At 45.6% G+C, this 13,680-nt stretch overlaps 1 protein-coding gene across 1 annotated transcript; it reads left to right on the top strand.

Annotated features, from left to right (window-relative positions):
- Positions 1–7,459: 7,459 nt before the first annotated feature.
- LOC123054166 (protein RKD5) lies at positions 7,460–12,828 on the top strand. Its single transcript, XM_044477874.1, has 5 exons — positions 7,460–7,609; positions 7,742–8,018; positions 8,148–8,347; positions 12,003–12,226; positions 12,354–12,828. The coding sequence occupies exons 1-5, from the start codon at positions 7,531–7,533 to the stop codon at positions 12,585–12,587; spliced, it is 1,014 nt and encodes a 337-aa protein (XP_044333809.1). The 5' UTR covers positions 7,460–7,530; the 3' UTR covers positions 12,588–12,828.
- The last annotated feature ends 852 nt before the right edge of the window (positions 12,829–13,680 follow it).

The raw sequence follows: 13,680 nt of genomic DNA on the forward strand, positions 1-13,680 counted from the left end.
GAGACTTGCCGGTAACGAGATTGAACTAGGTATGATGATACCGACGATCGAATCTTGGGCAAGTAACATACCGATGACAAAGGGAACAACGTATGTTGTTATGCGGTTTGACCGATAAAGATCTTTACCAAGGTATGTGCTCTATGGAAGTCCTATTAAGCATCTTGATCTATCTCTATAGATGTTGATGCCCAATATATAAGCAGCTTCACTGAGGTCTTTCATTGAAAAACTTTTATTCAAGTATCCTTTTATGCTATCCAGAAATTCTACATCATTCCGATCAACAATATGTCATCCACGTATAATATTAGAAATGCTACAGAGCTCCCTCTCACTTTCTTGTAAATATAGGCTTCTCCGAAAGTCTGTATAAAACCATATGCTTTGATCACCTCATCAAAGCGTACATTCCAACTCCGAGATGCTTGCACCAGTCCATAGATGGATCACTAGAGCTTGCACACTTTGTTAGCACCTTTAGGATCGACAAAACCTTCTGGTTGCATCATATACAACTCTTCTTTAAGAAATCCACTAAGGAATGCCGTTTTGACATCCATTTGCCAGATTTCATAATCATAAAATGCGGCAATTGCTAACATGATTCAGACAGACTTAAGCATCGCTACGGGTGAGAAAGTCTCATTGTAGTCAACTCCTTGAACTTGTCGAAAACCTTTCGCGACAAATCGAGGTTATTAGACAGTAACATTACCATCAGCGTCAGTCTTCTTCTTGAAGATCCATTTATTCTCTATGGCTCGCCGATCATCGGGCAAGTCCACCAAAGTCCATACTTTGTTCTCAAACATGGATCCTATCTCAGATTTCATGGCCTCAAGCCATTTATCGGAATCTGGGCTCATCATAACTTCTTCATAGTTCGTAGCTTCGTCATGGTCTAGTAACATGACTTCCAGGACAGGATTAACGTACCACTCTAGTGTGGATCGTGCTCTGGTTGACCTTCGAGGTTCAGTAGTAACTTGATCTGAAGTTTCATGATCATTATCATTAGCTTCCTCTCTAGTTGGTGTAGGCATCATGGGAACGGTTTTCCGTGATGAGCTACCTTCCAATTCGAGAGAAGGTACAATTACCTCATCAAGTTCTACATTCCTCCTACTCACTTCTTTCGAGAGAAACTCCTTCTCTAGAAAGTTTCCATTCTTGGCAACAAAGATCTTGCCTTCGGATTTGTGGTAGAAGGTGTACCCAATTGTTTCCTTAGGGTATCCTATGAAGACGCACTTCTCCGATTTGGGTTCGAGCTTATCAGGCTGAAGCCTTTTGACATAAGTGTCGCAACCCCAAACTTTAAGAAACGACAGCTTAGGTTTCTTGTCAAACCACAGTTCATACGGTGTCGTCTCAATGGATTTAGATGGTGCTCTATTTAATGTGAATGCAGTTGTCTCTAATGCATAACCCCAAAACGATACTGGTAAATCGGTAAGAGACATAATAGATCACACCATATCTAATAAAGTATGGTTACGACGTTCGGACACACCATTACGTTGTGGTGTTCCAGGTGGCGTGAGTTGTGAAACTATTCCACACTGTTTTAAATGAAGGCCAAACTCGTAACTCAAATATTCGCCTCCGCGATCAGATCGTAGAAACTTTATTTTCTTGTTACGATGATTCTCCACTTCACTCTGAAATTCTTTAAACCTTTCAAATGTTTCAGACTTGTGTTTCATCAAGTAGATATACCCATATTTTCTCAAAGCATCTGTGAAGGTCAGAAAATAACGAAACCCGCCGCGAGCTTCAACACTCATCGGACCGCATACATCGGTATGTATTATTTCTAATAAGTCATTAGCTCACTCCATTGTTCTGGAGAATGGAGTTTTAGTCATCTTTCCCATGAGGCATGGTTCGCAAGTATCAAATGATTCATGATCAAGTGATTCCAAAAGCCCATCTGCATGGAGTTTCTTCATGCGCTTTACACCAATATGACCTAAACGGCAGTGCCACAAATAAGTTGCCCTATCATTATCAACTTTGCATCTTTTGCCATCAATATTATGAATATGTGTATCACCACAATCGAGATTCAACAAAAATAGACCACTCTTCAAGGGTGCATGACCATAAAAGATATTACTCATATAAATAGAACAACCATTATTCTTTGATTTAAATGAATAACCGTCTCGCACTACACAAGATCCAGATATAATGTTCATGCTCAACGCTGGCACCAAATAAAAATTATTCAGGTCTAAAACTAACCCCGAAGGTAGATGTAGAGGTAGCGTGCCGACGGCGATCACATCGACCTTGGAACCATTCCCGACGCGCATCGTCACCTTGTCCTTAGCCAATCTTCGTTTAATCTATAGCCCTTGTTTCGAGTTACAAATATGAGCAACCGAACCAGTATCAAATACCCAGGCGCTACTACGAGCATTAGTAAGGTACACATCAATAACATGTATATCAAATATACCTTTGTTCACTTTGCCATCCTTCTTATCCGCCAAATACTTGGGGCAGTTCCGCTTCCAGTGACCAGTCCCTTTGCAGTAGAAGCACTCAGTTTCAGGCTTGGGTCCAACTTTGGGCTTCTTCCCGGGAGTGGCAACTTGCTTGCCATTCTTCTTGAAGTTCCCCTTCTTTCCCTTGCCCTTTTCTTGAAATTAGTGGTCTTGTTAACCATCAACACTTGATGCTCCTTCTTGATTCCTACCTCCACAGCTTTGAGCATTGCGAAGAGCTCGGGAATTGTCTTATCCATCCCTTGCATGTTATAGTTCATCACGAAGCCTTTGTAGCTTGGCGACAGTGATTGAAGAACTCTGTCAATAACACTATCATCTGGAGGATTAACTCCCAGCTGAGTCAAGTGATTATGATGCCCAGACATTTTGAGTATGTGTTCATTGACAGAACTGTTCTCCTCCATCTTGCAGCTATAGAACTTGTTGGAGACTTCATATCTCTCAACTCGGGCATTTGCTTGAAATGTTAACTTCAATTCCTGGAACATCTCATATGGTCCATGACGTTCAAAACGTCTTTGAAGTCCCGATTCTAAGCCGTAAAGCATGGCACACTGAACTATCGAGTAGTCATCAAATCGAGCTTGCCAGACGTTCATAACATCAGCATCTGCCCCTGGAGTAGGCCTTTCACCTAGTCGGCTGATTATATGGTGGATTACAATGGCTTGTTTAAGATTCAACACTGACGGACAGTTTGTTAGGTTAAGCAGAGAAGATTGACATGAACAAGTTCAAATCAATCTGGGGCCTAATGTTGGGGATATAAGCCCGAGGTGTGACCTGCCGTGTTCTGGCCCGGGTTACACCATTGGTGGTTCAACATGAAGAGGACTCAAGGAGGCCCAAGAAGATGGCGATTCAATACGTGGGCTTAATGATGGTCCAAGACCCGGTAGTATTGAGCCGGTAGACGACGACTTGCCCCATAAGGCATGAGTAGTTAGAAACCGAGTTGGTCACGTTGAGTGAGCCGGCCAGACTCTGTAAGCCTTCGGGCCTCGACCTGAGTATATAAAGGCGAGACCCGGCAGCGGGTTAGGTCAAGAAACAATCGATCGAGGACTAGGTCAAGCGTATCCGCTCCCTTGTAATCGAAACTCAAGCAATACAACTAGAAGCAGGACGTAGACTTTTACCTCATTGTGAGGGGACGAACCTAGGTAAATCCTTTGTATCCTTTGTCCCATTCAACCCCTTCGAGCTAACCTACGTCGCGACGACTCCACACCTAAGTCCTTTCACAAGGACATCTTCCGTGACAAAACCACGACACGCCCGCCCGTCCCGCTCCAGATCCGGAGCAGAGCGGGTGTCAACCCTTCTCCTCCGGCACCATCCCCTCCCCGGCAGCGTTGGGCGCTCGCGCCCGCGGCTCCCGTGCGGATGCGCATGCCAGAGTCGGAGGCAAAGGAGGCTCGGCGCGAGCAGCAGCGGGCGACGGCCGGGGAGGAGTCCGGCTCTTCACGGCAGCGGGCACGCTCCGTCCCAGTCGACCCGGAGGAGGCACTCCTCCATGAGGTCATGCGTAGATCGCTGACCACGGCGGAGTCCGACGCGCGGCGCCTCCGGCGCAAGAACGCGAAGGCGCTCCGCCTCGGGCTCAAGGCGTCCGAGCACCTCGCGCAGCGGCGCAGGAGAAGGAGACAGCCGCCGCCAAGGCCGCCTGCCACACGAAGGAGCAGGAACGACTCCTCCTCCACCTCTCCGGCTACATTTCGTCGGCGTCGGAGAGCAGCACCACCAGCATGGACGACGACGACCCTCCTGTCATGGACGCGTACACAGAGGAGATGGACCGTCGTGCCGTCGGCCGCAAGGGCAAGGGCCCAAAATGGTGATCTCCACCTCTCCGACGTTAGCTATCTATATGGATATTTTGTATGTAGTAGATTCCGGTGAATAATGTCTTTTGTCTCAAACTATGTCCGATGAAACATGCCATCAATATTTGTCGCTCGATCTTGATCTACGTTGTTGCATGCATTGTATGGAATTGGGTATTCGGTAGGGGGGCTGCGGTTGTAGACAATGGGGAATGAGGACTGTCCGATCACTGCCAGCGGGTGCGTCCGGACGCTTCCGCGGGCATATAGAGGCTTGGATTAGCTAATCGTGATTGTAGATGCTCTAAGTCACTGTGGTGCACCACTTGTACATAATTTCAAGCAATAATATACTCCTTCCTCTTTAAAATATAGTTTTTCTTTGTTTTTTTTTCTTTCAAGTCAAACCATGTAAACTTTGCTCAAGATTATAGAAAAAAATATCAACATATAAGATACTATCTCCGTTTCAAAATATAAGACGTTTTTGCAGGCTAATGTCAATCTAATGCCATTAGAATTCGTTACGAAGTATATTTTCATATGATATACATATGGTATTCTAGATATAGATAATTTTCATGATAAATTATCAAAGTTTATAAATTTTGACTTGCATTAAAACCAATGCACAATGTATTATGGGACCGAGGGAGCATCTTTTTTTATACGGTCAATATTTGGTCGGGTTCCACTATTATGGGATAACGGAGGAACAATGTATTAAATAGAAGTATATTTCATAACCTCTGGTATAGACTATCGAACATAATAAATGTTACTGTGTAAATATACAAAAAGTAGGAATCAAAATGCATTTGGTAAATGTAAACAGGCTTGAATACAGATCATACACGAGAAAAATGTGAAGAAAAACGGGGTAAAATTAGGCAACCTAAAGGTTAAATACCGCTACAGTTCCTGGTAAGACGCACCTACGGTCTCCGCCAGGGCCGGCCCTGACGGGGGGCAGCAGGGGCGGCCGCCCCGGGCCCCCGAAATCTAGGGGCCCCCAGCTAGCCCAGCCCAGGCCCCAAGGAGAGAAGGACCAGGACTAAAAAACATAGCGATAACGCACCATGTTTTCTTTCCAAACGAGTAAATTGAGTAGTTCGCGATGATTGCGTGGCTGATTTCTTTGTCGCCCAGATCGTGAGTCGCAAGCTGGCGACTCCGGCTGCACATCCAAGTCGTCCCCACCATCTACCCCAAGTGCCGCCTCCGGTGGACTGTTGAACTCCATGACCGATTTGTCGACGTTGTCGCGCTCGGGCAGCTTGAAGGCTAGACAGTGCCGAGATCGATCCATTCTTGAAGGCCAGATGGTGATAATTTGTTGAGTTTTCTGTTTCCTGGTAATTTTGCTTCATGGCAGCGACGGGAGTCAAGGGTGAAGGCTGAAGGGCTTCACGATTTACCATCTGAAGGGTCATCTTCAGGTGTGTATGCATGGTTAGAATTAGGTTTCCGTTTGAGTTTCTCCCTCCCTCTCATGTGTGTGATCTGATCTATGATTATATTTAATTATCTCATAAATTCGTGCAGGGGAGTAGCACCAGGAGTTTGGTTATCACTCCATCAGCTGGGTCTGGCATGGTAAAACTATAATATATATCTAGTTCATACTTATTAAAATTGATGTGCATATTCTTGCGTATGTTCTTATATCATCTTAGTAAATTGTTTTAAAATATCATGATTAGTTCTTTGAGAACCATATCTATTTTAGTTAAGTAGACTTTGTGATACAAAGAAGCGAAGCTGTTCAACCTCATCTCATAGCAAAGAGATCGTTAGCATGTGTGCCTCTTTATATGAAGATATTCACCCGTAAAGAAAAGGAGATATCTTCAAATGCTTTGCTTCTTGCCGTAATCTCTTTTGTGGTCTGCCATTATGGCACACTGAACCATCTTGGGGGTATTGATGACCCGGAGCCAAAAGAGGGTATTAGCGATTCTCGCTTTATGAACGAGCAAATACGTCGCCATCAAAATCACTTCCTGCCATGGTAGCGCTGCCGCTGTCCGAGGGTTCCGGATGTCAACAAAGATGACACTTGATGCTCTCATGAAATCAAAGCTCATGGATCCTTGTGGTCGATGCCTTCATAGCCTTGCAACCTTGCTGGCCCAACATGGCGTTTACGTTCACCTTAATAGTACAACTAACAGGAGGATGGATTGAGGATGAGACCATTATAAGTGACTTTGCATCAACGATCGCTCGTAGAAAATTTTAAGGGGCCCCAAATTATAATTTTGCCCCGGGCCCCCAAAATCCCAGGACCGGCCCTGGTCTCCGCTCCTTTGGCAATGTTGGGGCAGGAAATAGGGTTTGGGCTCGTCCCGTCCCACAACGCACCTGACTGAAGGAGCGGCCGTCCTCCCTTCTCGTGAAAGGATCCCCTGTCTCTCTCTCTCCGCTGTTTGGCAAACGTGGACGCCCCGCCGGTGGGTGTTTGTGCGGCAGCCATCTGTAACGGACGGAAGCCCCCCGCCCGCGCCCGGCTTCCCTCCTGCTCCTGCATGTCGCGTGCGCTTTATACCGTCGTCTCTCTCCCCCCGCGTCCCCCGATGACCCGCTGCGATGACATGACCACACGGTCACACTAGAGACTAGACCCGCCCTACTTTCCGCGTGAGACCGGCCGAGCATCCGCCAAAAAAGTCCAAGCGCCCAGAGGCCGTTGCGAGGGCCAGCGTCACCGGAGGCCAGAGCGTGCAGCTGGCCGATTTTTTCACTCACCCATTCATTCACTCACACGGCAAAAAACACATGTAGTTTTCCGGTAGCAAATGAACTAACACACATACTGGCTTCTTTTTTTTGTTTGTTTGCTCCTTCTTGAGCTGGACCCACACCACAGCGCCCAGAAATAGCCATGAGGGTTTATGGGCTGTGACAGCACATTGGGGGCTGGGGAGGGAGGGAGGGAGGGTTAAACCCCACACTGACTTCTTCCTCATTTTTTCTACTAATAAAAAAAATAAAAAACCGTAGCATCAGCGCATTTCGCCGGGGGACCCTCGCCTCCCCTCCCTCCGTTCCGCCCAGGTTTGGAAATAACAAGAAACAAAACCCCTTCAGTTTCCCTTCTCCCAGACCCCCAACCCCCAGCCCCAGCCCCCGCCCCCAGCCAGCCGACCCCGACCCCGAGCTCGCCCCCCAGATCCTCCCGTCCCATGGAAGCCCCCGCCGCCGCTGCCGCCGCCGTCTCCACCCTCTCCGCGCTCGCCGTCTTCGTCAGCACCGTTGACCGCGGTCGGCCCACGCCCCACTCCATCTCTCAATCGTTTTTTCCCACCTCTCCTCCTCCGCCTCCTTGTGGGCTGTGGCGGCGCGCGACGTTTGTGAGTGTGTGTGTGTGTGTGTGACATTCCTCTGCCCATGCAGGTGCCGTGAGGAGCGCGCACGGCTACAGGGTCGCCGGCAAGGGAGGGGGCTGCGGCTGGGAGAGGTGGGTGGAGCGGGAGTTCGCCTTCACCCCCACCTCCGCCCGCGAGGTCCCGCTCCCCGCCGACGCGCTGCGGCTGCTCCCGGCGGATTGGCGCGGCCGCCCCGCGTACCGCGAGGGCCAGATTGCCGGGCCCTGGCGCTGCATCCTGGCATTCGATTTCGTCGCCGCCGTCGCCCCGCCGCCCGTGCCGCCGCCCGTGCTCTGCCCCTTCAGGTACGATCACGCACGGCTCAATGCGGCGCCGATTCCTCGATGTCCACAAGTTTTTGCTTCTTCCCCCAACCTAATGTGCGAGTGCCATTGCCACTGAGTGCTGAAAGCTTCGTTTATTTTCCTTTTCAGGAACCCGAGGCTCATGTGTGTGCCTTCCCTGTACAACGACCTGACAAAGGTGTTCCAGTTTCAGAAAGTAGAAGAAAAGGTCCCAGGGCTCGTTCAATGCGATTCAGATGAGAAATTGACCACTTCGGATGCAAAGGACAGAGTTTCTGTTAAGCAAGAGGCAGGGTCTGATACCGATGAGCCACCCCAATTTGGTGAAGGTGACTGCGTCTCTTCCACTGTGGTTTCGAAATCTAACAAATGTAAACCAGAGTCTGGTACTTGTGCAAGTGTTTTTAATTAACGTTGCCGTTAGTGTGAAAGTGGATGTTCCACCAGGGGTTTAGGGGTTTGGGCAATGCCAAATTGAGAGGAAGATCTTTATTTAGTGAATGAGTCAGACTGGTAGAGCAGAGTTAGGAACATGGCATATGATTTTTGTTTAAGACCCATGCATCCTATCCTCCTAGCATGACAATGGGCGGACTAGATAGCTACCCCTTCCCTGAAAAAGCAATACATTGGGCTATCTCCTGATTAATCTATCTATTAGTATGTTCTTATATAACGATAGTGGAACAACGCCTTAGATTTATCAATCAAGGAAGACTGGCTGAGGTTTATAGAAACTTGACAAGCCATGATTGAACAGCTTTGGTTACCGCCCAAAAATAAGAGTCCTGATTGAATTGGAATAGGAAATCATCATGGAACAAGTAAACCAACTAAGAGAATAAAATTATCCAATCGCAGAGCTCAGCAAATCGATCTGACAACTAGAGTAAGAAGGGCTTCCGGTGCTTGTAATTGAAGAGGGAGATAAATTGGGAGACGTCAATAAAATCTCCAAAAGTAAGGAAATGAAGGCAGAGGGTCACTATATTGCAAGCTAAATCATAGAAATAAACGAACGACTCATGACAAGCTCAATACGAGCCACGTGAAGGGTCCCCTTCATTGGTAGCATCCAGTTGGAGCTGGCTTGTAGTACAACAAAATCAGATAAAATGGAAGCTTGGTAAATGTGTGTTCTCTTAGTTAAAGAAATCCTTAATAACTAAAGAGCATTTGAGTAATAAATTTTGATAACCTAAGTAATAGTATAGTAGTGTCAGAATCATAAAAAACTTAAATCAAGTTTTCTCAAAATGTGTTTCAATACAATTAGCTTATTTAGAATGTTTGGCTATAAATACAGTCACATGAAAGAGGAAGAGGAAGAGAAAAGATTAATCTGTTGATATGAATAAAACATAATGTCGGACATGTGAACCGTACATGGATCAACGGCACAATACAAGGGACACCACACTAGTTAATATTATGTGGATAGACAACTTGTTCTGAGAAAATGAAGGTAAACAGGTTGCTAGAAGCATAACAATTATGTTTAGTAAGTCCATTATATACAATGTAGCTATGTTTAGTAAGTCCATTATAAATTTAATAAGATGGTTGTAGCTATGTTTAGTAAGTCCATTATATACAATGTACTATTAAGAATATTTTATATGGGTTTTTTAACACTGATTTTACTTCCGTTGTCATATACATGTACATATTCGTTGGGCCATCTGTAACCTCCAGGGAAACTAAGTTTATTTAAATGAGAACATCTAGTTCAAACTTCTTTGGTCAATGGCTTGATTGACGCGATTAGAAAGTTACAAGTGAAGTGAAGGTTTGGGTTAAGTCGCACGTGATTGACACGATCAAGGCTCAGGCGCTTCTTTGGTCAATGGCTTGTCCAACTGGGCTTACCCTGTTTCCACATGAGCCTCCTTAGTTTCTGTGGGTCGTGTGGGTTGGTACAAATCTTGTATCTATAAATTCAGGAAGGGGGCGTCAACCAGTTGGCTAGTGGTGCGTGCCCAGCCCGCTAGCCACGTTTGCGCCCTGTGCGCGGCAGCGTGAGTGTCTTGGCCGTTCCATGTAAAAAGCCACAGTGGCTAGGCCCTGTTGGTTTTCTTTTTCTTTCTATAAATGCATCGAGGCATAAGCCCTTTGTTTCCTTTCTATAAATGCATCGAGGCATAAGTCCTTTCTTTTCTCGGAAAAAAATAAAAGGTTTGCATTGAGCAAAAATATGTGCAACTTTTTGTTTGTGCCATTAGTTGTTTGTGGCAATTGTTCATGTTATGTTGAACTTGGGATCACATTTGAGCTATAAATTTGACTTTATGAGTCTAACAACTAGTCTTGACTAGTCACGTGATAGTTTAGTTGTCTCAATTTGATTGTCAACTAGGTTCTTTGTGTAGACTAGCTCTGTGAGTCGAGGGGTGGAGCGACTAGTCGTGGACTAGTCCAGACTAGTCAGCGTGTTTGAGTCGATCGACTCAATTTGAAGGGATAAGTAAGAAGCCCACGGAAGGGGAAACTGGCAACCCTAGCTTTTCAATCTCCTCCACAACGAGCCGCCTGCCCGCCTCACCTGGGACCAGGCCGCCGCCGCCAACCACTGACCCCCCGCCGCCGGCGGCGGCGGTGGCCAGGAGCATTCCGCTCATCTTCCTCCGCTGGATCCGCCCCTCTGCTGTTGTGCTCCTCCCTTGCTGTCCTCCTCTGCTTTTGTGCTCCTCCCCTGGATCTGCCCCTCTGCTGCTGTGCTCCTCCTGGATCTGAAGGCGATGGCAAGCAAGCATTCCTCTGCTGTTGTACCAAGTAATTTCTCCCTTCTCTCCTTCCCTTCTTGGGTTTGATTTCTCCCCTGTGGCCCTGGCCATTGGATATCACAATTGGCCCAGCGTCAGGTTCTTCATTCACTTCCCATGCATCAAATTTTTATTGTATATTGCATAGTACTACATAGTAGTATATACTACGGAAGAGGATTTGTAGCACTCAGGTGCTCCAACCCCCTGTATGAGTATTAAATTCAAAAAACAAACCAGAAAAATTCAAAAAAATCTGAATTTTTGGGATATCAAACCTGGGTCCTCAATCTACTCCCGTGTGAAGTTTGGTGAAAAAATACGTGGAAATGTATTCTCAGTAAAAAGACAAAAAAATCCTATGTATAGGGAAAAACTGTTTGGATGGATCATAGGTCAGACTGTATTTTCTTCGCCATGGATTTGTTTTCTGGTATTTTTTCACGAAACTTCACATGTGAGTAGATTAGGCACCCAGGTTTGGTATCCCCAAATTCTAGTTTTTTTTCCTGATATTTTTTGAATTTAATATTCATATAGGGGGGTGGAGCACCCATGAGCTCCTGTGTATTTTCCTATATACTACTCCCTCTGTCCCACAATATAAGATCGTGCTAACAATCTTATATTGTGGGACAGAGGGAGTAAATACTACTCCCTGCGTTCCTAAATATTTGTCTTTCTAGAGATTTCAACAAGTCACTACATACGGAGCAAAATGAGTGAATCTACACTCTAAAATATGTCTATATACATCCGTATGTGGTAGTCCACTTGAAATCTCTAAAAAGACAAATATTTAGGAACGTAGGGAGTATGTACTTATGTAGTAGTAGCTGAGTACTGTCGTTTGAGTACTACAGTGCCATGGCAGCTCGTCCGGCAGTAGTCTATGAGTCTCAACCTCGGCTTGACTCGTCGACTTGTAATTCTTTCTCGTGACATTTTAGTTATTCTAATTAAAAGGGCACAATGGTGTGAAAATACTCTTCAGTAACCCAAGAAACTTACTGTTCCTTTTTACGGAACTTTTCGCCTATCTGTACTCCGTTGCTTACTTCGTACTTCCCTGCTAGGAACTTAAATAGTTTGAATAATTTTAAAAGTACTGTACCTTCTGAAGTTATATCTTGTTTGTGCAGTTTCATGTCTGAATTTCACTGTTGCTTATCTTTTTGTTTTCTTCAGAATGCTGACTCTGATCTCAATCTGACCGATGCAGATCTTCTAGCACCAGCTGAGAAGCAGAGGCGAGCTCACCGGGAGTATATAGCTAGCATTACTCTAAATGACATAGCTCAGTACTTTCATCTTCCAATCAGAGAAGCATCCAGGACTCTGAAGATTGGACTCAGCATTCTGAAGAAGAAATGCCGGCAATATGGGATACCTCGCTGGCCTCACCGCAAACTCAAGTCCCTTGATTCGCTGATTCATGATCTTGAGGTAAATCTTACAGCAGCACCCTCTGTTTCTCTTGACTTAATCGGGCAGTATTAGCTGTAGTCTGCAGCGGTGTATGTAGTGCTGACCTGCTGACGCCAACGCAACACATACTTTGCCACTTGTACAGTATGTGATTGACGACGAAACGGAAAGAGATGGCGTGAAGCAGGAGGATCACATGCAGGATGAAAAGGAGAATCAAGATGCAATCGAGGCGCTTGCCAAGCGGAAGAGGATGCTGGAGACTGAGAAGGCGACCATCCAGCAAAAACCGACCCTGGACCTGATGGCTGAAACCAAGCAGTTCAGGCAGTATGTTTTCAAGAGGAAATACAGGGCAAAAACCCTAGTGAGCGAGTAGATTTTCCATCAATTTTAGACTAGGCAATCAGCTGCCGTGCCATTTGTAACTAGTAGAGAACTCCTTGGACAAGATACCAAAGATGGCCAAAGCTATCCGGTTAAGTTAGCCTGGTGTCAACAGACGGTAACTGAGGCATGTTGTACCACCAGTATCTTGAACTATGCTTAAGCTCCTCTTCGCAGACCCTGTTGTGGTATAATGGTGGTGCTGGTGCTCCTGTGTTTCCTGATGGTTTTCCTTTCTGGCTGCTCTGGCAAACTGACCCGAAACTAAGTTTTGAGCATGGCAAAGAGGCTGTCGTTGGAGCTTCACTGCCAAGTTCGGGGCAAAACCAAAAGGTCTTGAGATCTTCTAAGCCTGTTTTTTTTTTGAGGGGTTCTAAGCCTGTTGTTAGCATCAGGCTATCTGAAGATCCACCGTTTGCTATTATTCGTGTTAGATCGTAACAAAGTGAAATAAAATAGACCATCATTACAAATAAAAGAATGCTAACCACCGAATTTACAATTGATATTTGATATTGAGATGGCATGTTTTGGATAGACTCTCCAAATTACAGAGAACTGTGGCCGGACCGGCTGGCCGGAGCAGCTCTGTCCCTCTCTCTCTATCTCTACTCTTATAAAAAATAGAGCCGGTGATAATGGTATTCCTGCCATCTTGCAATATAGGCCATCCGATTTATATCCGACGGATAGGAAGGAAACTGTGGCGATTTTGCAAAAAGACACCCACACCCCTCTCCGCATTTGCAAATAAGGCATTCCCTCGTTCATCCTTTTCTCCCACAAGATAAACTACTCATATATATATATATATATATATATATATATATATATATATATATATATATATATATATATATATATATATATATATATATATATGAAACACTCGCTGAAGAAAAACGAAACAGAGGAATTTGTGCAGCGCAAAAGTTCTGCTGCTTTTTGTTCTTCCCCTTTTATTCAGTGATCCTAAATCGTGCCACAAAGCTCAAAACAAACTACTTCCTCCGTCCCATAATGTAAGACGTTTTTTGACACTAGACTAGTGTCAGAAAACGTCTTACATTATGGGACGGAGGGAG

Source organism: Triticum aestivum, chromosome 2D, assembly GCF_018294505.1.
Source record: "Triticum aestivum cultivar Chinese Spring chromosome 2D, IWGSC CS RefSeq v2.1, whole genome shotgun sequence".
Taxonomy (NCBI): Eukaryota; Viridiplantae; Streptophyta; class Magnoliopsida; order Poales; family Poaceae; genus Triticum; species Triticum aestivum.